The sequence below is a fragment of the Labeo rohita genome, chromosome 23 (assembly GCF_022985175.1).
Source record: "Labeo rohita strain BAU-BD-2019 chromosome 23, IGBB_LRoh.1.0, whole genome shotgun sequence".
Lineage (NCBI taxonomy): Eukaryota > Metazoa > Chordata > Actinopteri > Cypriniformes > Cyprinidae > Labeo > Labeo rohita.
In genome coordinates this window covers 22,166,253-22,192,479 of record NC_066891.1, presented here as the reverse complement: position 1 = coordinate 22,192,479, position 26,227 = coordinate 22,166,253, and the positions used below count along the sequence as shown (strand labels likewise).

General features: G+C 38.2%; 1 protein-coding gene across 1 annotated transcript in view; it reads right to left on the bottom strand.

The window, feature by feature from the left end:
- Window positions 1–5,395: 5,395 nt before the first annotated feature.
- xkr7b (XK, Kell blood group complex subunit-related family, member 7b) overlaps window positions 5,396–26,227 on the bottom strand; it is an 89,521-nt gene continuing 68,689 nt past the window's right edge. The window contains exons 2-3 of the mRNA XM_051096761.1: window positions 21,212–21,411; window positions 5,396–7,231 (exon numbers count right to left, since the gene is read on the bottom strand). Of these exons, the coding sequence (XP_050952718.1) occupies window positions 6,255–7,231; window positions 21,212–21,411 (1,177 nt within the window). The 3' untranslated portion in view covers window positions 5,396–6,254. The remainder of the gene's footprint in view (window positions 7,232–21,211; window positions 21,412–26,227) is intronic.

The following is a 26,227-nucleotide window of genomic DNA, read 5'->3' as shown; positions in this document are numbered from 1 at the left end:
ATCACGTCAATGTTACTCACTGTTATTCAAAGCATCCGCTGGGGGGCAGTGTGAGCCAGCACTTTGTTTTAATGGGGAGTGGCACTTTTACGTGAGGCTACACGGTATGAGAATAGCGGATTGCTAATCACCTGCAGAGAGACGGCATGCTCACTCACCGTCATGAGCTGTACAAAAACCCACGTTATATCCTTACATAGGCTATACAGAAAGAGCGTTTATAGTTAGTTTAAACAATATTGCAGTTGTTTGACCTGTTTTACCCTTGTCGAGATGAGAGAGTTGTCTTTTTGATTGTAGTACGTGCAACAGTGCAGCTTTTACTACGCCCAATGACATTTACTGAAGGAATGTGATGAAACTTCATGATGAGGGCAAGCAGAATTGTTCTTAAAGTCATGCAGAATTGTGCAGTTTGTCAGAGACTCTGTGCTTGGATTGATTTGGATTGTTAAACAGCCCTGGGGAACATACTAGTAGCTCAGTTTTAAGAAGGAACAGATCACATAAACCCAATGTCATACTGGGACAGTGGCCAGATAGTCTCTGGAAATCAGTGGCAGATGATCTGGGCCATAACATTTTAGGCGTTTTCTCCTGTCAATAACTAAAACCTAAAATCTTGCCAGCAGAAAAAAATGAAGGTTCTTAATTGGGATCTGTGCTTCCATGAAGAACCTTTAACTAAAATAGAATCTTAATATTGCACGAAAGTGTCTTTATAGCAGAAAAAAGTTCTTCACACTATGAAAATAAGGGTTCTTTTAATAACGATTATTTAGGCAACCTAGAATGTGGTTTGTGGTTAACAAAAGGATAGTTCACCCAAAAATGAAAATTCTGTCATTAATTACTCACCCTCATGTCGTTTCAGATCTGTAAGATTTTTGTTCATCTTCGGAACAAAAAAGATATTTTTGATAAATTCACAGCGCTTCATGACCCTGCATAGACAGCATCGCAACTGACACGTTCAAGGCCCAGAAAAGTAGTAAGGACATCGTTAAAATAGTCCATGTGACATCAGTGGTTCAACCTTAATTTTATGAAGCTACTTTTTGTGTGCAAATAAAACAAGAATAATGACTTCATTCAACAATTTCTTCTCATGGGAGTATCATGACGCATGCACTTTTCTGGGCCTTGAACATGGTAGTTGCTTTGTTGTCTGTGCAGGGTCGGAAAGCTCTCGGATTTCATCAAAAATATCTTTGTGTTCCAAAGATGAACGAATGTTTTATGGGACTGGAACAACATGAGAGAGAGTAAATAATAACAGAATTTTCATTTTTGGGTGAACTACCCCTTTTATATAATAGTGGTTAAAGCAATAATGAATCATGATATATTTGAAAAAAGCAATACCGTTGGGATTTGATGATCAGGGTTGAACTTGATCTTCACGCTCTGGTCAAAAAGCCCTCTAAAACATCCTTTGGGAGTAGACCGACACAGTTCACTGAAACTCACATTCAGGTTTGGCTCCATATATACTACATCATACAAACTGCAGTGCATGTGCTGTACGTACCTGAAGAGTTTTCTCTTATAGAGTGTACTGTTGACCTGGAGATCCCCAGTGTGTGTATTCTCTATGTGTGTGTGTGCTGTTACAGTAGAGGATGCTTTTGACCCCCTTAAGGGCATGAGTGGAGGAGGAGGAGAGCTAATGGTGGGTCAGTTTTCAGGAGAGGGGCCACACTGAAAGCTCTCAGACCACAAACACACTCAGACACGCATGACATATACCTGCAGCCCTGCTTAATGATCCTGCAGTTACCACAGCAACCTGTCAAAGGATACAACATTCATTGCAGAGTGTCTCATGCTCTCATACTGTCACCAGATGTTTATGTTTGGCATACGTAACATACCAAAGCCTATATTTTAGTATAGAATGATTTTGTGTACGTAATATATGAGAGAAAGACATTCATTAGCGACAGCAACAAAGTAGTTTCCTTTTTTCTTTCATTACAAATCATAGAATGTTTTTCTACTCCACTACATTTTATAAAACCATTTAGTTTCATGTTCACTTCGAAGGAACTCTGAGAACGGTAGTGATGTCCAGTTTCTTTTAAGCTGATTAATATTGATCAACCTGTTCACAAATCAAAGTCAATTTTCAAGTCAGCAAATCACAGATTCAGTGATCTAATTGGAGCGAGTCTTCAGTTCAGTTAATTCTGAATTAGTCTTGACTGATTCAAATGTAATATGATCTTCAGAGTGTACAAATTAAGTATATCAAATGGCAGTACTGTTGGTGTTGTGGTGTGGGCATCAATTTCACAATTTCACTTTATTCAACTGAACAGCAACTCTTGGTGTTTTTATAGTTGAGTGTAGGTAAAATGTAGTTGTACTCTCTAAGAAATAAAGGTTCTTTATTGGCATTGAGGGTTCCAAGAAGAACATTGAACGTCCATGGAATCTTTCAAATGCAGAAAAGGTTTTTTATAGTCATATATAGTTTCTTTTAAGAACTGTTCACTGAAAGGTTCTTTGGGGAACCAAAAATGGTTCTTCTATGGAATCACTGCAAAAACACAGTTTTGGAACTTTTGTTTTTAAGAGTGAAGTTACTAGGAGTTATTTACAAGATTTGCCCATATTCAGGGCTATAATTGAAGAGTGATGCATGGAAATCCAGGTCTAAAGTTGTTAGCTTTCAGAGTGCGTTTGATTCGTGCACTCCTAATTGTTCATCCTGTTCATGATACTCCTGTATGATGGATAATGCACTGTGGCAATTTCTATACAAATGTTTTCTGCTTCTGAATTCATTTTAGCTGTAGAAGAACTGATTCCTTGTCAAATTACATTTACATTTAAATTTATTCCTTAATCAGACGCTTTTATCCAGATTCAGAATAATATAAGCAGAAGGAATTAATCCAAATGAGAACACTACACAAGTAGTGCCACTACACCAACTTTCCGTAAGTATCAGAGTAGTTCAGTGCTAGAGCACATAAATGAAGACTTTTAAAAAGCCTAGTTAGTTAAGTGCTCCTGGAAGAGTTCTTCAGCTGTTTTATGAATATTTCAATGGATTCTGATACTTGTGTGACTGCTAAAGGGAACCTTGGGTATTAAGATTTGTATGGCCTATAATATAACGTAAATTATGTCTCTTACTAAAATATGTAGTAGATAAACCATGAAAGATTTACGTTATTTAAAAAAATCCACATCTTTTTATACATACAATATTTTGTAATATTGCTGCGTTCAAGTCCTCCTGGGATGTCCATACTTACGAGCTGACAAATCATCATTATGACGTTAGGTGCGTTCAAGTCACTTTGGTCAGAACAAGATGGTGATTTACCTTTTCTACATAAAATTAAAGATTTTGCATCTACAAAATGATGAATAAAGAATGTGCATCATTGTGTTTGTGCTGTGTTTTTATTCAAAAAGTGAAAGTGATGTAAACTGCATCTTTATATATTCTATGGCAATTATATAATAATATAATATTTTCAATATGTAACTTATATAGTTTTATTGTACAGTACAAAAATAATCATTTTATTAATTTCAACGAATTTACTATCAATACAGACGATGCATATCTATTGTACTGGGTTGCGTCCATTGCATCCGACACGTTTTTTCACTGACGCAACTCGGAAATTCAGGGTTTAAAGAAAATTTCGAGTTTCCCACTTGTAATAATGACTTTGTGGTGCTGTTCATGTGCATTCAGCTCGTAAATACGATCTATCTGACATGACTTGAACGCACCATTTGTGGGGTGCCATTATTTATTGTCGCTGACGTGCAACACAACTTGGAAAATAAAATACTGATATGATGCCACATTGTGCGGCTTTTAGTTTGTAATTTTCAGTCGAAGGGCAACAGAAGCCATGAAATACTTCACTGCTTTCCTAGCTATAAGAAGAAGAGAAAAGATGCATTGTTTTAAATAAATAAATAAATAAAACTTCCTAAAGACCAGTTTCTTTGTTCTCTACACTTAAGCCCTGATGCCTTGGAGGCATTTAGTAGAGCACAGCTATTGAAAGAGCTTACAAATGGCAGAGACAAGAAATGCTAGATGCCATCCTGGCAGGATGTAAACATGCTGAGCCTTGTCATGACGCAGCAGCCACTGAAGGAGTTTCTGAATGTGGATTTCACTCGATATCCGGGGGCGTTTAGACTCCTTGTGAGGAAATTCGACACGATACAGCATTTGGTTTAAGCCTTATATCCATTGTTACCTGAAAGCTCTTTCAGTAGCTGTGGTCATCATATCAGTATTTTATTTTCAGAGTTGTGTTGCGGTAAAAATAGCAACAGGCAGCGCCAGTAGCTCAGCAAGTGCAACCTTTTCAGGTCATCGCAATGATGGTGCCCCCCATAGCCCAAAATATGTATAAAACAATATGGATTCTTTAAATAACATAAATCCTTCATGGTTTTTCTACTACGTATTTCAGTAAGAGACATTATTTATGTTATATTAAGCCATACAAGTTTTAATACATGGGGTTCCTTTTAAGAACTAGTTTGACCAACTAGCAGTTAGCCAAGGAATAATCAGTCTTTTTGGATTCAAAGTAGACAGAGCTACCTTTTTGTAACTAACTGATCTTAAAAAATTATAGCAAATCTTGAAGAAGAAAGACTGCTTAGACTAGTCTAAGCAGTAACTCAGTGACCTCCAACAATAAAATCCCTGTATGTGTGAATGTACACATTATAGGGCGGCATGATTACAGCTCCCAAGCATCATTTGCTCTCCATCAGCATCTTCAGACTGGACAGCAGGGTTCTTGTCATTGGCAATTACCCACCATGACTCTGGGTTTTTCTGCTTGGTTTTTAACCAGGCAGTAGAATTTCAATGCAGCAAGCAAGACCTCGAAAGACCTCACAGAGGGAGTGAGAGAGAAAAACACTTCAGCTGATGTCTTGTGATGGTTTTGTAATTGGGGTGATTTCTTTACAATTGTCGTTACTCAAAAAAGCACTGGAAAAGAGCTGAGTAGGATAAGTAGTTAAAACTAAAAAGAGGTCTTAATATTTTATGAGGTGACAAAAAAGTCTTTCTCTCAAACGCACACACACAAACAATGTTGTCCCAATAGTCGGCAGCTTTTCATGACCAAGAAGAGCATTCACTATTGCCAAACCACAAAGCCCTCAGAAATTCAGAATCTAAACTCCTCACAACCACAGCAATGGCCGCCCCCTTCCAAATAACAAAATAATGAGTGAAATGAACACATACAGATGTAAAAGGGTTTTGAGGCTTGCGGACGGAGCAAAGCAAGACTCGCTGCTCTAGTTACTGTAAAGGGAGTTCACATACAGGATTCAAATCCGCTGTCAATCAATTGCGCTTTTTATGTGTGAAATGCAAGACAAACACTCAGACGTTTGCAAGTTTTATGTTCCAAGATGCTCCCAAAACCACTTTCAAGAAATACTGAAACACGCATATTCAGTGTTTTTACTTTTCCGAGGCTGTCATCTGAATTTTTTTTTTTTGTTACAGTATTATTTTTGTCCAACTACATTTGATCACAGCTTTTTGTCTGACTATATGACATATTTTCTTCATCTTTACAGATAAACAATGCAGCATGACCAGACAACCCAAAAAAACATTCATACCAACACACTGGCACCATTCTATTGTATACATATAACAAAAGATAATATCTATTTATGAATATTCAATTAGAAGAATTATATCAAAGACATGGCCACAGAGTCATAAAAAATAAATCTAATAAATAAATAAGTCGATAATTACAGAAGAACTCTTTTGAGGAAATGGATGATTGAACTCGCTAACCTCACCATTCACAGAAGCAAATAATACACAATTTGTACTGTTTTCAGGTCACTGAACATTAAACTCAGACCAATACAGCAGTCAGGCTGGTCCTGAGGAACACTGATTGGTCAGTTCATCTATATTTTACAAATGTCTAATTCTTCTCACTGTCATTTAAGCTCTTTTTATATGTTCAGTGCCTAGGCAGAAAGGTAAGTCCCTTTCCTAGTTTCACTTCCCATGCAGGTCATGTAAACACCATGTTACTCCCGTCCAGCCTGATGTGCACTTTCGGACCAGTCATGCGCTCCCAGGCATCCGAATACCAAGCGTGCCGTGGTCCCACCGTGTAGCACCATGCCGACCGTCAAGGATCGGACCGTAACCTCATGGCGGCTGAGTTCCACCTCTGCATAGAGATGTCATGTGGAAGGTGGAGGTATGAACAACACTACACCGTAGTTTCGTACTCGGTCACTTCTTTGGGGTTGCTGAAGCTCTGGTACTGGATGCGAGGCGTCACCGGAGACGTATTCTCCAGCACCAGGATGGTCTTCCTCAACCTTCGGTCAATAAAGTGGGCATCCCAGGCTGGGTACCTTTTTCTTGGCAGGTCGATGCGGATAACGGGACCTTCAGTTCTTGGGGGACGTGGGGAAGAAGCAGGGGGAACACTAGGAGGCCTTACCTGAAACACAGGCAGGCAACTGTCTCTATCCCCAGCTCCTATCTCCCGATCCCCACCAGTAGTCCTTTGGAGTGTTCTGGGAGGGCTAGTAACCACGTCGGGTTGGGGCAAGGGGGTTCCCAAATCCCCAATGCCTCCCAGACCGATTACCCCCATTCCTTCCTCCACGCAGCTCCACTGAGCTCCCAGGATAGGTCCATCTGGGTGGAGCAGGCAATAATACACAAACATAAAGAATGTTCCCAAAGCATAGCTACACACCACCACACACACAATAATCAGGGCGTAGAAGTCCGAGGTGTGAGGTCCCCTGTGAATATACCAAGCGGCGGTGAGCGCGACGTTCTCAATCAAAGTCACGCAGTAGTACACGCCCAGCCGAAAGCGGGCACGGCCTTCCTTGACGTTGAACCAGCAGAAGATGTAGATGATACCCACCACCATGTTGTAGATGATCTCCTCCCACTTAGACATGCAGAAGTCGGTCTCGCCCTGAATGATCCAGAAGGTCATGGCGCACCAGTGGGCCACGATGAAGATCCCGAAGTAAAGCTGGAAGACTGAAGCGAACAGGGCAAAGGCGATGGTTCGAGCACCGATGGTGAAGAGGTGCCAGAGCATCTGAACAATCACAGCCTTGTAGGACATGGGGAGCTTGTCATCACGAGAGTCGCGCAGAACCTTCTGGTAGGACGCAATCATCCAGGCGAGGGAAACCAATGAGGCAGATGCAGATAGACCTATGGAGACAGAGCAAGAAGAACAGGGAGACAACTTGAGTAATGTCGAGTAAAGCCAGACCTTTACTGTAAAAATATATGCAAACGCAGCTTGGCCAGTGGACTCTTCGATGCATTACTGTGCTGGTAACAAACCTTAGTACGCAAAGGGTTATGGAGTTACCTTTTAAATGTTTGTGCTATTAAACAGAATTTGCTATTGTGTTTAAAGGCACAATATGTAACTTTTTTTTATTAAAATATCCAAAAACCCCTAGAACAGTGTTATATATGTTTGCTGACTTGTGTACTTACATTATCCCAAATGTTTCCAACAATGTTTAAATCCAAAGAAATAAGCAATTTTAACCAGTGTAATGGACTGTTATTGTGTCGACTGCCAATGACGTCATACACCTTGATTTTCTGGTTTTATTTTGTAGAAAACATGGAAACCCCAAAGACACTTTCATATGTTATGCATTTTATTAGACAGGTGATGAACGCACAGAGTAGCATTATAACAGAACTTTCAACACACTCATATGTATCTATTATGATAAAACAGTGCTGCTTTACCTCACATATGCATGACCGAAAGGAGCAGACGCGCTCAACTGTGGCATAATGAAAGCTCCGCTGCTTTTGAGCTGTGTATCATGCTCATCCTTCATTAGCAATTGCTCCAGCATCCTCGTTTCGTTTTCACGACTTTCAGCCCACCGTGCTTTATACTACAGAGACCTTAATAAGTCTTTAATACATTAGCTCATCCATGAACATAATTTCTAAGTCCCGACAGATTGCATTGGCTTTGGGGATGAAGACTACAACTCCCGTGATTCCATCTGTCATCAAACTACGCCCTTGGTTCTTTGTTTGTTTTAAATACACCCCTCTTTAGCGGCGAAAACTTACATATTGTGCTGTTAACTCTCCACAGTTTCACTAACTGTAAAGTAAATTGCTCAACAGCATTCGCTGTTGCTCCACCATAGCACCATAGTTGCCTAAGAAAATAAATGGGCACAAATATATTTGAGTTTTTGACACACTGCATAATATATTCACAAGATTTACAAAATTAAATACAAGGCATTCACACTGCGTAGTTATAGGAACTAGCCAGCATGGTGATTCCTAGAAAACCAATTTCTCCCTCAGGCCATTTTCCTGGTTACATTTGCACCAGCAGCAGGAGCTCTGAAGTGGCTGACAACGACGCGGCATTTACAACTGTCAACAACTGAGGAATGGAGGATGGCGTGACGGAGCTGTTTTGGTTGTGTGTTGTGGGTTTCTTGATAATGAAGATGAAATTTAAACGCACAATTTATGCGATTGATAGAGCATGAAAATCTGACTAAACCTCTTAAGACAACTTGCAGTGTTATGGCTAAGATGATAATTTGGAAAAATATAGAGATAACTGGAGAAAATATTTTTACATGGCTTTTTAAAAATGCCATTTGGCCAATCAGTGTACACATATATCACTGATCCTATAGAACTATTTTAGACCCTACTCTGAAGTAGGAGCTATATAAGAACCCTCGGACTAGCATAGGCATGATGTTCACCAGCAAAACAGCATGGTTTTTCTAATCATGCTGGTTGAAGAAGGAAATTTTGCTTGTTAGGCTAGTCAAGCAGTTTCACTAGAAACACCAGCACTCTAGAATCCCATGCTGGGGACCAGAAACCAAAGCAAAACATATGCTGGTGACCAGCTCTTTTTTTTTTCTCTTTTTCAGCAGGGAATGCCTTGTGGCTGAGAACACAGTACGTTTCGTTATGAACTGCATTCTGACACATTTCGAAAGGCAGCGATGCACAAAATCAAGCTTGCATAGCTAGAAGCATCTGCATTCATGTACATGCATAGAGCAGGTTTTAAGCCTGTCTGTGAATGAGCTTTCAACTGGTCAGGAATAATCATTTATGTTAATGATTATTATGGGCTATTTAAAGTCTTAAAGGAGAAGTTCACTTCCAGAACAAAAATTTACAGATAATTTACTGTCTTTCTTTCTTCAGTCGATAAAAAAATATGTTTCTTCAGGACAAATTTTCAGGAATTATCTCTATATAATGGACTTCAATGGTGCCCCCAAGTTTGAACTTCCAAAATGCAGTTTAAATGGCTCTAAATTATCCCAGCTGAGGAAGAAGGGTCTTATCTAGCAAAACGATCCGCTATTTTTGAAGCGAATTGACAATTTATATACTTTTTAACCTCAAACGATCGTCTTGCCTAAGACTGCATGAACTCAATACAGTTGGGGTATGTGGAAAAAAATCATCCTACATCACTGCAGAAGTACCGACGCAGTGTTTACAAAGTGAACATGCAAAGAAAATCAAATGGCCCTTACAAAAAAGGGTAAAACAGCAAATAATTTTGATGTTGAAGAAGAAATCTAGACAATTTTTCAACATACCCTAACTGTACTGACCCGGATTACATCGCAGAGACTCGATAAGATGAGCATTTGAGGTTAAAAAGTATATAAATTGTCAGTTTGTTTCGTAAATGACTGATCAGTTTGCTAGATAAGACCCTTCTTCCTCGTCTGGGATCGTTTAGAGCATTTGAAGCTGCATTTAAACTACATTTTGGAAGTTCGAACTTGGGGGCACAATTGATGTCATATGAATATGAAGATATATTCCTATATGAAGATAATTCCTGAAATGTTTTCCTCAAGAAACATAGTTTCTTGTCGACTGAAGAAAGAAAGACATGAGCATCTTGCATGACAAGGGGGTGAGTAAATTATCTGTAAATTTTTGTTTCAGTTTGTAGCACAGTCTATTGTGACTATAGTGTACATTGTAGGGGTGAAACTTGCATACGATACAACCTGGGTGCAAATTTTAGAAGGGATGAAAGAATGGGGGTTTATGTTTATGTTAAATTTTCCCCCAAATATCATTGTACTATGTTTATGTGGCTGTAAATGCTAGCCATTTAAATAGCCTAAAACGAGCAAGTGCTAAATATAAAAGCTAATCAAAATCATTAAGAATAACCACATTTCCACATTCTCAGAGTTCTGCCTTCAATATTTAATTAGATCTAATGTGATTCATTGCTAATTAAACATGCGATTGAATAATTAACTTTCAAAACATGAATAATTCAGGTCCTAATTTGATGTCTCTTGCCTATCTGGACTCATAATATATAAATGTGCGAATATACCTTGCGTCATGACAGGCACGTTTTGAAAGAACAGATTCTGATGAGGCAAAGACGCAAAGCGATTTTAATCCCAGACATCACAGTGGCTCTAATGAAGCACAAACTGACGTGAGCTGACAGAGATGCGCGAGCTGCTCTTTCAAGGGTGATGGCAGAAAAAAAAGGTTCAAAGTTTTGTTACAGTTGTTGCTTTTGTTTTAGTTTTCAAATAACATTTCATAGAAACTACAACACCTGCTGAGACAACAAATCGCAGGGTTTGTTCCCCAACTGCCTGAGAGGATGTCTCTCTAGAGAAAGCGGGTGTGAGTGTGTGTTTGACTTGCTGACAGGGAGACAGACAGGCGCTTTATATTGTGTTTGCGAGTACCCTAGACCGCAAGGTAGAGTGAAAAGGTGAAGAAGAGGTGTGTGTGAGTGTGTGTGATTGAGAGATATGGACCTATCTCAGGAGGCTTCCGCACTGAGCTGATGTTATCATGGGGATCAGCTCTTAAATACATCTCACTGCATGTTTGTTTATCTGGAGGGTCCCGGCAGATTGGCTTTGTTCTGGTGTTTGATTCCTCTCGTGTCTCACTCCACACACACACACATGAATGTAGTTTGTAGTTGTAGCTTCACCCCGTTAAACACTTCAAACCCTCCAGGCTGGCTTATCCAAGGTCAGCTAAGGATATTCAGATGATCACAGCATGAAAAGAAGGCATCCCGTTAATTTTGCCAAGCCTGGATTTGTGAAAAAAGCTGAAGGTTAATCCTGGTGTAAATTAGTGATTGACAGATATGAATTTTTTTTTCTAAATCTGATTTCTTAGAGGGCAGGGTGGCTGATTTGTGTTTAAACGACAATGATATGCTAAAAATGGAAGTTTTTCCTTTGCGTTAATGTAAATGACATTGATTACTGTATTATGCATTGCCAGGCCAGTAGTTAGCGATGCCACTTTGTAAAGAAAAAATTATGTGAATATGTAATACACATGCACATGACATTTTCACAAATTTGTGCTTTTGCAGTTTACATGGAAACAATAAAGGTATTGTTTTCAAAACTTGCACTTTGAAATCGGTTTTCAAAAATGTTCGGTTTTAGTTGAAAACAATGTCGTGTAAACCTTAAATGCAAATTCACACTTCAAAGGATCCAACAGAGGATTTTTTTTTAAAAGACTTATATATAAATGTGTAAAGGGATGCAACTATTCCTCCATTCTATTCAAGCATTCAATTTTAAAAAGTCCTTGATTGTATTTTGCCTCTGTCAAAATACCGGAAGTGATGCATTCCACATATTAAACCCATTTAAAAATCATAATAAAGCATAATGCTGTTAAAGGAGAACTCACCCCCTTGTCATCCAAGACGTTAATGTCTTTCTGTCTTCAGTCGTGAAGAAATTTTGGTTTTTGAGGAAAACATTTCAGGATTTTTCTCCATATGATGGACTTCATTGGTGCCCCGATTTTGAACTTCCAAAATGTAGTTTAAATTCAGCTTCAAAGGGCTCTAAATGATCCCAGCTGATTTTTTTTTGGAAAATAATTTTTTTTATACTTTTTAAGCACAAATGCTTGTGTAGCACAGGCTCTGGGATGCACGTTCACGTACATACTATTGAATCACGTCGAAAGGTCATGCGGAACGTAGGCACTACAGACCCAGTGTTTACAAAGCAAACACACAAAAGACTAAGAAAGTGTTTACTAACAAAAAGGTACAACGATGTCCTCCTCTCAAGTTGTAGGAGAAAATGCTCAGTACACAGACTATGAACTTACACGTGATTCGTAGTAGTGATGAGAAGTTTGGATCCTTTTACCGACTTGGACCTTTGAGTCTCGTTCAGCGAAATAAACAAATCCTTTTTCTAGTTATTTCGTTCATTTTAGCAAAATATAATTAAAATGTTACGTGTTACTTCCCTAACACATCTACTGCTTACACAAACGTTGATCACACTACAAACAAGACAAAACTATAATGCTATAAGAAACAGAAAAGATTAATTAATTGTTTACCTGGGTCTTTAGTCTATGATTAGCTCACCTCACCTCTTATCTGACAAGTTTTCGGGTTTGAGTCGTTTGTTCATCATGTGACAGCCCCATAAGATGAACGAACGACTTGAAAAACCAGAAGATTTGAAAGAGGTGAATTAATTCCAGTACAGAAACTAATAGGATATTGCGCATGCACGACTGAATGAATCACTCCCCGAGACGACTTGTTCTTCCCGAGTCACATTAAAGATTCGTTCAAAATGAAAGAATCGTTCAAGAACGACCCATTACTAATCTGTAGCATCGCGGACGCGCATCCCAGAGCCTGTGCTACATGAGCTTCTGTGCTTAAAAAGTATACAAATGTTTATTTTTTTTTAAAAATGACGATTGTTTCGCTAGATAAGACCCTTCTTCCTCGGCTGAGATCGTTTAGAGCCCTTTGAAGCTGCATTTAAACTGCATTTTGAAAGTTCAAAATCAGGGCACCAATTAAGTCCATTATATGGAGAAAAATGCTGAAATGCTTTCCTTAAAAACCATAATTTCTTTTCGACTGAAGACAAAAGACATCTTGAGATGAGACAAAGAGATCTTGGTTGACAAGGTGGTAAGTAAATTAAATGGTTGTTCTGGAAGTGGACATAAAATAATTAAATAAACATATGCAATGCAGGTTTAATATATGCACTTTATTTACATGCATGTAGGTTAGTACATGCGTCTCAGAGCGGCTCCATTCACAGTAAGTGCTGCTACACAAACTGTTATCATTTACATGTGTGGAGCGTCTCAAACTCCATCTCTGCACGTTGTTGTGAGTTTGGGTTTACTATAACGTTCATCTGGGAATGCAGTGTGTGCCGTTTCATAAGGTAAATCATTTTTAAACCTATGCAAACACAGGAGAATACATCATTATTTTTCACAATATGTGAAACTGTTCATCACGACTTCAAATAGAGAGAGAGAGAGAGAGTGGGGGTGGGATCAGAAAAGGTCCTCAAGCTGGGATTCGAACTCGGGATGCCCATAGCGTAACAGCACTGTATGCCCACAAGGCTATTAGCGCAGACTGAGATTACACATTTTGATATCCACATATACAAGAAATTACAGTGTTTGTAGATTTTCTATCATAAAGAAATGGCCAAATATTAACGATTAAGTGGACATTTGAATTAAATGTTGTTGAGTCAATATTAAACACGGATTTGATCGTCAGGCTGTTGGTGCCCTTTGCAAGCATTTGTTATAATGCGTAATGTACATTAGCATTATTGTTTTTTATTATTTATAATACATTATGTATTTTAAAATTTTTGTTTAATAAAACCATATGATACTTTTATTTTAACTAATTATTATTGACTCATTGTTATTATACATGTATCTTAAGTAATTTGAAAGGATATTGTTCACTTAGGTCTATTTCTGTTACTACAAAAAACAAAAACAAAAAACATTATTATTATCCAATACTCAATTAATCATCAGAATAATCAACAGATTACTCGATTACCAAAATAATCATTAGTGACAGCCCTAAATGTGTATTTGCTGTATGTCGAAGATATAGGAGAAAGTATTCAACTGTTTGCCTTTCTGCAGTCTCATGTAGCCAGACCGTCAGACTGACGGCAAAACGTCTGGGAACCTTGGGTGCTTTGACTGGCCAAGGCCCACCCAAGAGGCCATATGACTGACAAGAAAAAAAAAACAATCGCGTTTTGTTTTGTGCCGTGTCATGTTTAGGGGCGTGAAAATGTCCTAAAGCCTTCTACACACTGCACGATTTTAGCAATCCTTTAAGATCATTGCTGATCACACCGTGCGACATGGATCTAATGAACTTGGGTACAACGTGCATGTAAACTGTACGATGATGACACCGATTGACTCGTAGGCTACGACACTTAGGCAGCTGTAGTTTTTATGTGTGCTCAAAAAAAGTGGAAGCGATGAAAGAGGAAGGAATAAGAGCCTGAGGTAAGCAGTTTTAAGTTTTAGCGCAATGTCACGTTGATTTCATGTGGCATATTTGGCTGGTCAGTAAATGTGGATCGTGGCAGCACACACCATGCGATAATCAGGCTGAATTTCTTTTTTCTTTTTTGTTTTTTTTCCGGCCTGTCAGTAACACAGATAACACATGACAGTGTGTATGTGTAGCTATGCTATCATCATTCACAGCCTTTTTTTTTAATGTAATTAATTAATTTAATTTTATCTACCTTTTTCTTTATTTAACCATACTATGACAGACAAGACCGGGGGACAGAGAAAACAGGAGAGAGAAAAAAATAAAATAAAATAATAATAATAAAATTCTAACATAAAAAAAAAAAAAAAGGAAGAAGAAAACAAACAAAAAAAAAACTGGGGAGAAAGTCAACAGAGGAGGGGGAGAGAGAGAGAGAAAAAAAAGAGAAGGAGGATAGAGAGAGAGAGAAAGAACAAAAACAGATAATCTGCTTCCATACCTGCTGACAAAAAGAGAAAACAACAGAAGACACAACAGCAGAGAAACTGCAGCAACAACCAACATCTGTATGAATCACAGTAAATACTAAATGTTAAATGTTATTGCGCAGCACACATAACTAATATTACAAAATATGTTTTGAAGCAACAGCAGATCAAGACAGTGTGTGTCTGTGAGCACCTGTTTTTACACCAATGTGAATGCTTGTGTGTACACCTGTGTGTGTGAGTGCGCTTGCGTTCATAAGGTTCCTCCATGTAAATGTTTAATACTGTGTGTGGAGAACCACAGCCCCGTCCCACAAGGCATGAAGCAGACATGGAGGAGACCCGGGCCCCAAACATCCGGAGGCCCCCCAGGGCACGGGAGTCCCAGGAGAACCACCGCAGGGACAACTGCGGCCCCCACCCAGAAAAGGGCAGAGGAGAGCCCGGAGGGGGGTCATCCGGCAGCCACAATGCAGATGCCCCAGGGGGCCACGGCGGCAAGCCCGCAGGCTCCTCCGGCAGCCGGCCACACCAGGGCAGACCGGAGATCCAAGGGCCCCCAACCCCCCAGCCGGGGCCCAGCAAAGCCAGGAGGGCCAGGCCCCGCCAAGCGACCGCCAAGAGTGGGCCAGCGCTCACCCGAGCATCCCGCCCCGGAGCGAGAAACCACCAACGCACCGGCGGCCGGGGGCATCCTCCACCGGCAGGTGGTGGGGTGGGGGGGCCTGAGATGATGAGTGCGGTGGAGTCTAAGGCCTGACCTGACACATGGACATAGACAAGATCAGGCTGAATTTCTGACACCGCCAGAAAATGATTGTGGGCTATCTTTGGTCACAAGACCGTGACAACGGCCATCTTTGAACCTCTCTCACTGTACGACACAGGACCACAAATTAGGAGCCACGATCACAGAAATCTCCACGATTGTTTCACGATGCCAATTTTTCGTCTGGGACAGTCGAAAGGCTGAGACTAGCCTTTCTGCCACTAATAATAGAAATAAAAAGGCTGTATTACTTTCTCATATACCACTTACTCTGTTAAACGTTTGTGAATATTAAGTCTTAAACAATTATTTAAATGAGAAGTCCACTTCTAGAACAAAAAATTGACAGATAATGTACTCACCCCTTGTCATCCAAGATGTTCATGTCTTTCTTTCTTCAGTAATAAAGAAATGATGTTTTTTGAGGAAAACATTTCAGCATTTTTCTCCATATAATGGACTTCTATGGTGCCCTGAGTTTGAACTTCCAAAATGCAGTTTAAATGCGGCTTCAAACAATCCCAAATGCGGTTTTAAACGATCCCAGCCGAGGAAGAAGGGTCTTATCTAGCGAAACAACCTGTTATTTTCATTTTAAAAATACAATTTATATACTTTTTAATGTCAACGCTCGTCTTGTGTCGCTCTGCCTGAAATATTTCCCTCAAAAAAACATAATTTCTTAATGACTGAAAAAAAAAAGACATTAACATCTTGGCTGACAAGGGGGTGAGTACATTATCTGTAAATTGTTGTTTCGGAAGTGGACTTCTTCTTTAACAAAAACAGTTGTGAAAAAAAGAAAACGGGAGTGTGCATTTGTGCTTATATTGCACTTAGCAATATAAAAAATGAAAGTCACTTCTGACAGCCAAACAGAAAAAACACATCAGCTTATGGTGATAATTAAAGGCACAATATGTATGATTTTCAGATTAAAATATTAAAATATCACAGCAATCGCACCAGTGCCCTAGTTTGTTTCGACAGATTTCAGACCCAGCTTCATACTACAGTGGTGGTCCTAAAACTTTAGTACATTTGGTCATCCATGAACATGATTTCTGTCTGATAGCATCAGCTGTGGTGATGGTAAAGACATGGTGAAGACAACAACTCCCATGATTCCACACTCAATCACAGCGTCATCAAACTACGCCTTTGTTTCTTTGTTTGTTTTAAACAAAACATACCAAATATTGGCCAATATATTTGTCATGTCAACCAGTAGTATAAATATTTAAAGAAATACTCTTTCACTTCAAGGAACATAGTGCACATCATACTTTGGATTTCTCTTTGCACCAGCCTGACCCTCGCTGTTTATCGACTGTTTACTCTTTCTGAGTCTCTTTTGCACATACTACATTTCACATTCTGTCTGTCTCGCCTCTCATCCTGAGCAACTCATTTGGTGCAGATCCAGATTAAGTGAGGTCTTAATTAGCAGAGATCCGAAAGCATTAGTCTGCGTTTTCCCGCTCCGCTTCCAGCCTGCCCGCATGCTCTCTGCGTTCTCTCCCAGCCTCTATTTCAGAGGCTCTCATGGAGCAATGCGCTGGCAATCTTAATTAAATCAAACATCAGACGCAGCGCAAGCCCACTGCCACAAAGACCGCCTCAGATTAGAATGCAGTTTAAAGAGAAAGGGATAAGACAAGTTAAAGCCCAGCGCTGCCAGTGCTGAGAGAGAGAGAGAAAGAAGGAAGTTTGAGTTGCTACTGCCAGATGATCTGCTGGAAGAAACTACACAGGAGATGTCTGCATAATGCATTTTAATAACAGCATTTGTGCTGTTAGATGCTATTAAATGACTACACAAGAGTTACAGTCAAAGAAAAAAGACTCTCCACGAGACCTCAAAGACCTTAAAACACACAGTGGGGAATTCACAAAGAATGAATTGTGCCCACTGATGGTGCTGTTAATTTGAATGCAAAGTGTGTTGTTTCTTTTCCTAAAATGCTCTTTTGTGAATAGCTTTCTTATGGTAGCAATTAACCATATAGTGCTTAAAAACAGCCCAATTACTAGTTTAAAAGCATTACCTACAGTAAGTGCTGAAAGTAATGTTTTAAACTAGCTAAAACTTGGGCATTATATTAATATATATCAGAGATTATGGAGACGATTGTAGGTTTTTTGTAGTATAGGAGACTGCACACTTTACAGTGCTCACTCCTCACTTCAAGTGCTCTGCTTTCCACAGCGAGTGCAGCATACAGATGCTCACTTTCAAATGGATTTGCTGACACAGTGTAAAGGTCAAAGGTCTGAGTCAGACTGACAGGCAGGGCCATGAGATCACAAAAAGAAACTGAGGAAAAAAGCAAAGGAAGATAAGAAGAACAAGGAAAAGCCTTTCTGTCTGGTAGATGGTAACCAAACCCATGACCCAGAATTAATCAGAACATCTCTGAGTCTATTCAGTCCTACAGCGTGTCCCTCTGAGCTCTCTGTCCTGCTATACGACTCGTCCTCTCTTTCACTCTCTCATTCTTTCATTCTCTCCTCTTGTCTTTTTCTGCTGGAAGTCCTTTTCCTCTCATGTTTTTGTCTCCTGAGTACCGGTTTCTTTCTCAGTGGCATATGGTGGCCTTCTGAGGAAGTAAAGTCTCCTCTGTGTGTGTATTTGTTTAACTTTAATTATTTATACATCACTCAATCTCATATTTATTCATTTATAATAAGAATATAAAATATAAATAAACATTTTACACTGTTTTTAAAGGGGTCTGATTAAGTTTTGTACACTTTTAACTTTCTTTAGTGTGTCATGTTGCTGTATGAGCTTTAAAAAGTCCATTCCAAAGGGAGTTATTCTCTATATCAGTAAGAGCTGTTTCTGAGCCCCATAAAAAAGAACTGTAGTCCTGAGTTTTCGTTTCAGAAATGTACGTCACAATATCATTTAAAGGAGACCTAATATGCCCCTTTTTACAATATGTAATATAACGCGTCCCCAGAATGTGTCTGTGAAGTTTCAGCTCAAAATACTCCAAAGGTAATTTTTTATATAATTTTGAAAATGCCTATTTTGAGTGAAAGCAGAAACACGCTGCTTTCGTGCATGTCTCTTTAAATGCAAATGAGCTGATGCTCCCCACCACCTTCTTCCAGCATAGAGCTGTGCCTTTACAGCTCATAACTCAGATACTCTGCTAAAAAAAAACATCTGTTTGGTTTTGATTATCGTGTCTATTGTGCTGAAATTATGCGTTTTGTGTGTGAAGGTAAACAGCTGGGAAAGAAACTGCATGTTTATATTAGATCTGTGTGGCAGCAGCATAACATACAGTAAATAAATCAATAAATCCACTGCTCTCTTGTCTTCTCAGAAGTTGGGACTCTAAATAGTGTTCTGTGCTCGTTTGTGCAGCCAACGACAGAACAGTTAGCATGCTTTGCTCGAATTTATTCCATGGCGTTAGAACTGCCTTACGAAAAAGAAGTTTATTCAAGTGCACTATAAGTATACTTCTTTTAAACTAAAAATAATTTCAGTATACTTTTATGTACTTCTCAAATATGTGCTTTATATACTTCTCAGAAATATACTTAAAATGATATTTAAGTATACTTGATTTATACTTAGAAAAAGTCTTAAGTATTTGAGCTATACTTGTGCTCTGAGAATCCGTATTTTCATTGTTATATGCTAGAGGCGCTATTTCACATCTTTCTGTACAGAATTTTCAAAACACGAAGAAGAATCTGCTTCCACGTGTAATCACAATCGTCAGACATAAAACAGCATCAAAACCATATATATGTAAAACTGTATAATGTATGGAATAAAATTTTGACCCAATGAAAAGGTAATAATGACTGTCATCAAAGAAGAGTTTTTCAACATACCCTAACTGTCATGAACCGGAACAAAAACAGTCCAGGCAGAGTAAGACAAGATGAGCGTTTGGCATTAAAAAGTATATAAATTGTATTATTTTTATTTAAAAAAAACGATTGTTTCGCTAGATAAGACCCTTTCTCGGCTGGGATTGTTTACAGCCGCACTTGGGATTGTGTGAAGTTGCATTTAAACTGCATTTTGGAAGTTCAAAATCGGGGCACCATAGCAATCCATTATATGGAGAAAAATGCTGAAATGTTTTCCTCAAAAAACATAATTTCTTTAAACTAAAGAAAGAAAGATATGAACATCTTGGATGACAAGGGGGTGAGTAAATTATTTGTAAATTGTTGTTCTGGAACTGGACCTCTCCTTTAAGTATACTTAATAAAATAAACTTAAAGCATACTTCTTTTTGTTAAGGGCTGTTACACCAATGTCGCTTGCAAAAACAAAATGGCGGTGCCATGGGTGGAAATGTGGAGATTAAGGGACGTTAATATTATAGTAAAATCCCTTTCTACGTCACGGGAGGAGCAAAATCTGAGCACCTTGGTTTTTCACATGCTTGCAGAAAAAAGCTTACCAAAACAAAATTACTGGGTTGTTCTTTTTCACATTTTCTGGGTTGTAGATGCACCAGGGACTCGATTATAGCACTTAAACACGGAAAAAGGGGTCATCGGATGCAAAGTTCACTTTTACATGTTGTTTGCACATTAATGTGTGTTGGCAGTGTATGTACAAATCTACCCTATAATGATAAAAATCCATGCAGTGGTTTTTAATTAATCTGTAAAAATAATATCCCCTTTCTCAAATCGAGGCATTCTCAGATGCGCAGATTCACAGAGGCCGCTTCCACAATAGTTGATTGACATGAGCGTCTTACCTCAGACCCGCCTTAAATCAGCTGTAACAGTCCGACCTTCATTGTTTCCATGCTGGAGCAGGGATGTAAGTTAGGCAACAATATCTCCGATTGAGTGATTGAGGTGTTGTTTTGCTGGATGTAATAATGAACGTAGTGGTCGTCATTTACTCCCGACATCTGAGCCGCTGAAGATGCAGTGGATTACGTTTGTTTGTGAAGGGAATGAGAGTTGCTAGTTAGCAAGTTTCACGGCTAAACGCGGTAAATGCAGCTAAAGTAAACAACAGTCCACAGAGAGTAGATAGGGGCGGGACAAGCAGAGCTCATTTGCATTTAAAAGAACCATCCATCAGATTGGGTTGATTTTTGCAGAGCTCATTTTGACAAGGTAAAAAAAGATGTTGTTTTACGCTACCATTTGAATTTTTAACCAACATGTATTATAGACTTTTTATTAAGACCCTTAAGAATCATATCAACTTGTGAAAAATGGGCATCCGATGACCCCTTTAATAAATAAATTAAATTTTTTGATCATTTTCTATTTTCATATAATACCTACTGCTGTCTTTTTTCCCACGTTTGTAGCTGAGTCGTGTCATATGTCATCGCACTTAGAGGAGCGTGTTAACCGTTTTGTTTAATTCATCACAAGCAAACGTCTTCTCAGGAGTGGCTGTATGAATAAGTCATGACGATCACGGCACAATCACACAAGTGTCCTGTCCTCGCTCTCTTTCTCAACACTCCTCATTAAGTATGCCCAACTAAAAGCATCTCATGTGCCCACCTGGGAAACCTCCATATGTATGTGTGTTGTCTCACCCTGTAGGGGCAGTATGTGGTTGCTGTGGATCATGATGCTGAGCTGCAGCACAAGCTGCGGTGCGCTCTTCAGGAAAGCCTCCAGCAGCCGCAGCATGTTGATGTCAGCGCTCTCGAACATCAGACGCCAGTAGAAATGATGCTGACCCGGGGTGCCATGCCAACGGCTTTGCACTCCCAGGTACAAGGTGTGGACGTACCTGGAGACACACAGAGAGGAAATGTCAAGTGGTTATTTAGGTTCAGTAATTAAAGGTCAAATTATGGGTGAGTATTCGCTCTCTTTAGCCACTCTTGAAAATGATATAGAGTAACAGTTTGATAACTACAGGAAGAGATTAAAGGGTTAGTTCACCCAAAAATTTAAATTAGTCACCCTCATGTCATTCCAAACCCGTCAGACCTTCATTCATCTTCGTAACACAAATGAAGATATTTTTTATGAAATCTGAGAGCTTTCTGACCCAGCATAGACAGCAGTGCAACTACCATGTTCAAAGCCCTGAAAGGTAGTAAGAACATTGTTAAAATAGTCCATGTGACATCAGTGGTTCAACTGTAATTTTATGAAGCAACAAGAATATTTTTTGTGTGCAAAGAAAACAAAAATTTATTTACTTTATTCAACATTTTTTTCTTTGGCACGGTACTCTCATGAATGTGCATCAAAGACTGACATGGAAGAGAAGAAATTGTTAAATAAAATCGTTATTTTGTTTTCTTTATGCATAAAAATGTATTCTTGTAGCTTCATAACATTACGGTTGAACCACTGACATCACATGGACTATTTTAATGATGTCCTTACTACCTTGATGTCCCTACTGCCTTGAAAGTGTCAGTTGCATTGCTGTCTATGCAGGGTCAGAAAGCTCTCGGATTTCATCAGAAATATCTTTATTTGTGTTCTGAAGATGAAAGAAGGTCTTATGGGTTTGGAACGACATGAGGGTGAGTAATTAATGACAGAATTTTCATTTTGGGGTGAGCTATCCCTTTAACCAGGGTTTTAAAATTTCAATGAATTTGACAAAAACACCCCAAAATATTTCAAATGTAATGAAATGATAAATTCATAATATAACATTTAACATTTAATGATATCATTTAGTGAAGGGTTTAGTGCAATGTTTTTTTTCTTCAGTGACGACCCATCAAAATACATACATTGTTTACTGTCCTAAATAAAATGTAGTGATATTACTAAGAACTGCATAAGCTCCTCAATATGCATACTTACGACATGACAAATGAACAATTTTGTAAATGCATAACCAACAACAGAAGTTTGATTTACCAGCCAAACAAACACTGAGCTAAATATTGTGTTTGTATTAGCAACATTACCAAGTGACAGATGAATTACACAGAGTTTGATTAGATGCTCTGTCTTTCTCAAAAGATTTTTTTTCTGTCTTAACTGTGCATAATTATGTTTTTTTTCTCTTCATGGTTTTACCTCAGTACTGTTTTCCCTGCTGTCAGTTTGTTATATTATACCGCTCTCCACTGTGTAATTAAACATAGGGTTGGACTGATTTTACAGGCAATTATAGCAGGGCACTTATTTTTATTGGGTTTAGAATTCCAATTAATTCATTCGGATGAAGTATTTGACTAACTGGACAACATGCTGTGTCTTATATGGATCAAAAAACATGCCTAAGGTAAAAAATGAAAAAGAATGCAGGTGAAAACCAGTTCCAGCTGGCTGACACTGCTGTTATGAAATTCTCATGGTTTAAAATGCAGTTAAAGTTCTTATTTGCATATTCATGAGGTAATAAAATTGATTGGACAAGAACAGGATGCAACCTGTTTGAATTACTTGTGCATATGCAGAAACATCACCACATTAATCACTGCTATAAGGTTGTGTATTATATCTTCTGAAATGTACCACAAAAATAACACTGTCTTCATCATTTTAGTTAATGCGCTTGGCGTCACTTTTTACCTTTTCCCCCTCAGACGCTGAAACGAAACACAGTGTCTGACAGTTGTTGCGACTTGCGACGAAGTCCATGAATATTTATTGAGGTGAGCGTTAAATGTTGTTACATTTGCAGTGTGGCTTTTTTTTTTCTCTCTTTGGCCAGTCTTGACAACAGTTCTGTACATAAAATATCAAACTACTGTGGGGAAATTGTGGTGTAAACCTGGTTGAATGGTGAGTGGGTGAGACAGGTCTAGTACTCAAACTACTTGAAAACAAGCTTTGGCTGAGCTGAGCGTACTGACTGTCAAAGTGCCCATCACAATATGACACCAGCAGAGTGGCACTCAGGGCTTTTCACCTGTCAGCAGCTTTTGGCAGGAGAAGAAAAGGACACAACCTGATACCATACAAGCACACACACATGCATGGTCAATGCGGTAAGCACAAGCTCAAGTCATCCATCTCCTATACTCGCAGAAAGGATGCACTCAGTGTTGACAAAGATGATGAAAGACTGATTTTTTCTCTGCCAGTTTTTCTGATTCATTTCTCTAATTCAATTTAATCTTTGTCTCACATTCAAACTGATTTATTTACTTTAAAGGGGTCATATGATGTTGCCAAATTGTGCATTTTGGTGTAATGCAATGTGTTTACGTGGTTTAAGGTTAAAAAAACGCATTATGCATCCAGTGGGGACATAATTACTAATTAAAATGACTTATACTGTCTTTTTATGTGTTATGTTGCGTCACGTCGTGCCACTTAAACAAAACCATGTCTGCATTTGTGATTGTAGAAATGACAAACAACAAGCATTACTCTACACTGTTTAAAACTCGCATTTGAATAGTCAGTAGCAAATTCTTTAAATATGAAAACGTGCTTAAAGGCTTTGAGTCTGAAGCACCAGACTGTCCTTGCAAAGTTGTAATTGCCCCACTTTATAGAAAAAGCCTTTATACACAGCCGGCATTGAAAGCTACTCTCCCAGGTTCAGGAAACAGTCCTCCGTAAAATGTGCTGCATAGTCAAATATTTGCATTGTACTGTTCTGGAACAATGTTGTACTTAAATATAACTTAAGCACTGATTTATAGTTATGTACTCATTTGTAAGGTTAGGTGTTATATAATTAGTAAGGTGGTGTTATGCAAATCTTCCCACACAGTGACGTAGACGTGGGGACGTGTTTGAATGAGCCGTTTTAGGAAGGCGTGGCTCAGTCTTAATTTTTATAAAGAATATCTCTTTGGGTTTGAGACTTTAATCTTTGCAACTTTGCAGACTTTATATATGCATGAACAGCTTTCAAAGACAAAGGAAAACTTAAAATCACATCATACGACCCCTTTAACTATTTCCCTGCCAAACACAGAATTTTCCGTTTTTTTTATGAGACAACGGTGCTCTGCCAAACATGTGTTTTTCAGAGTTTCCATGTTTTCACCAACCTGGTCTCATGACAAAAACATACATGGGGGCACTTTTTCACATGATGTGAAATATGTACCAATAAGTACATATCACTGCAGTTTCCAAAAGAACACTAGAGGCAGTAAAACAGCAAGCACTTTTAATCATTTTTGTACACACTTATGATTACAGCTCCATATGTTTCGTTTTCCAGTGTTTTGTCAAATAATGCTACCCATCAGATTATGCTACCAACACTGTATTTATAATACAGTAAGGCTAAGTTTAGGGTTGGGTCAGGTGTAAACTACAGGGTAGCACCAATGGACACAACACTGATTGTAATAAGCTTCCTCAGTAGCTCAGGTGGCACAAAGTTAGACTTAGGATGCGGAAACCTTGGGTACAAATCCTGTAAAAAGCCTCCCAATCAAAAACACAGGCAAGGAAGACGCAGAAGTGAGCGTATGTAAATGTAAACAGATCATCAACAATAAAATGAAAAGTGCCTAATGTAAATGTTGATCCAGGAAGTGTTTTGAGAGTGTTGATGGAATCATTGTACTGAATACAATACAGATGTGGTCTTTGATAAAAACATGATTTTCTCAGCTTTTTTCTCGAAATGTTGTCTATTTAATGAAACTTACCTACATTCGAATGCTTGAAGCTAGAATAAAATTTATTTTGTTTAAAACTAGAGGCTCTGTCCTTCATTTTGATGTATTGCATGTTCAAATATTCATACAACTTATGAATAGTACTTATTACTAATTTGGGGGTGCTGATTCCAAAAATAGTGCATTTTCATAGAGATCTTGCATCCTTAGTCACCAGAAAATACATCCATAAAGACACTGTAAAAAGTTTAACCAGTTTCAACTTAAAAACTTAAGTTCAGCAGCTGTCTTAAAATTGTATGTTTAAGTTGATTTAACTTACGAGTTTAAATGACTTGTACTTTTAAGTTGATTTAACTTCAAATTTTAAGGCAGCTGCTAAACTTCAGTTTTTAAGTTGAAACTGTGTATGATTTGTACTCCAGTCCGAGCCTGTCTCAGTCCTATCTGAGCCAGGTTTGTTCAATTTTCAGCCAATTTTCCTATGCATGAATGATTATGGGCGTTTATTTTTTTATTGTTTTTTTTTTTTTTCTTAAATACTTTATTTAATCCTGATTTCAAGGTTGTAAGTGTGGCCAGTGATAGAAGTAAATTCAAACATGACCTGATCTTTTACGACATACAAACAGCAACAATCTGAATGCAAAAATACAGATGTTTTGTGAAAAACATGTAAACTTGTGTTTATGTAAAGTTCTTTGACATTAACTAAAGTATTTGTCATTGTCATTAAAAACTTTTGACAAGTGCAGTAAAAATATACATAAATCTTAATTTTTATTTTGTGAAAAAAATATGATGGAAGGTTTTTATTGATATATATATATATATATATATATATATATATACACACTACCGTTCAAAAGTTTGGGGTCAGTACATTTTTATTTATTTTTATTTATTTATTTATTTTTTTTAAGAAATTAATACTTTTATTCACCAAGGATGTATTAAGTTAATAATTAAAAGTTTATTAAAAGTTAATAATAAATAATTTACATTGTTATAAAATATTTATATTTTGAATAAACACTTTTT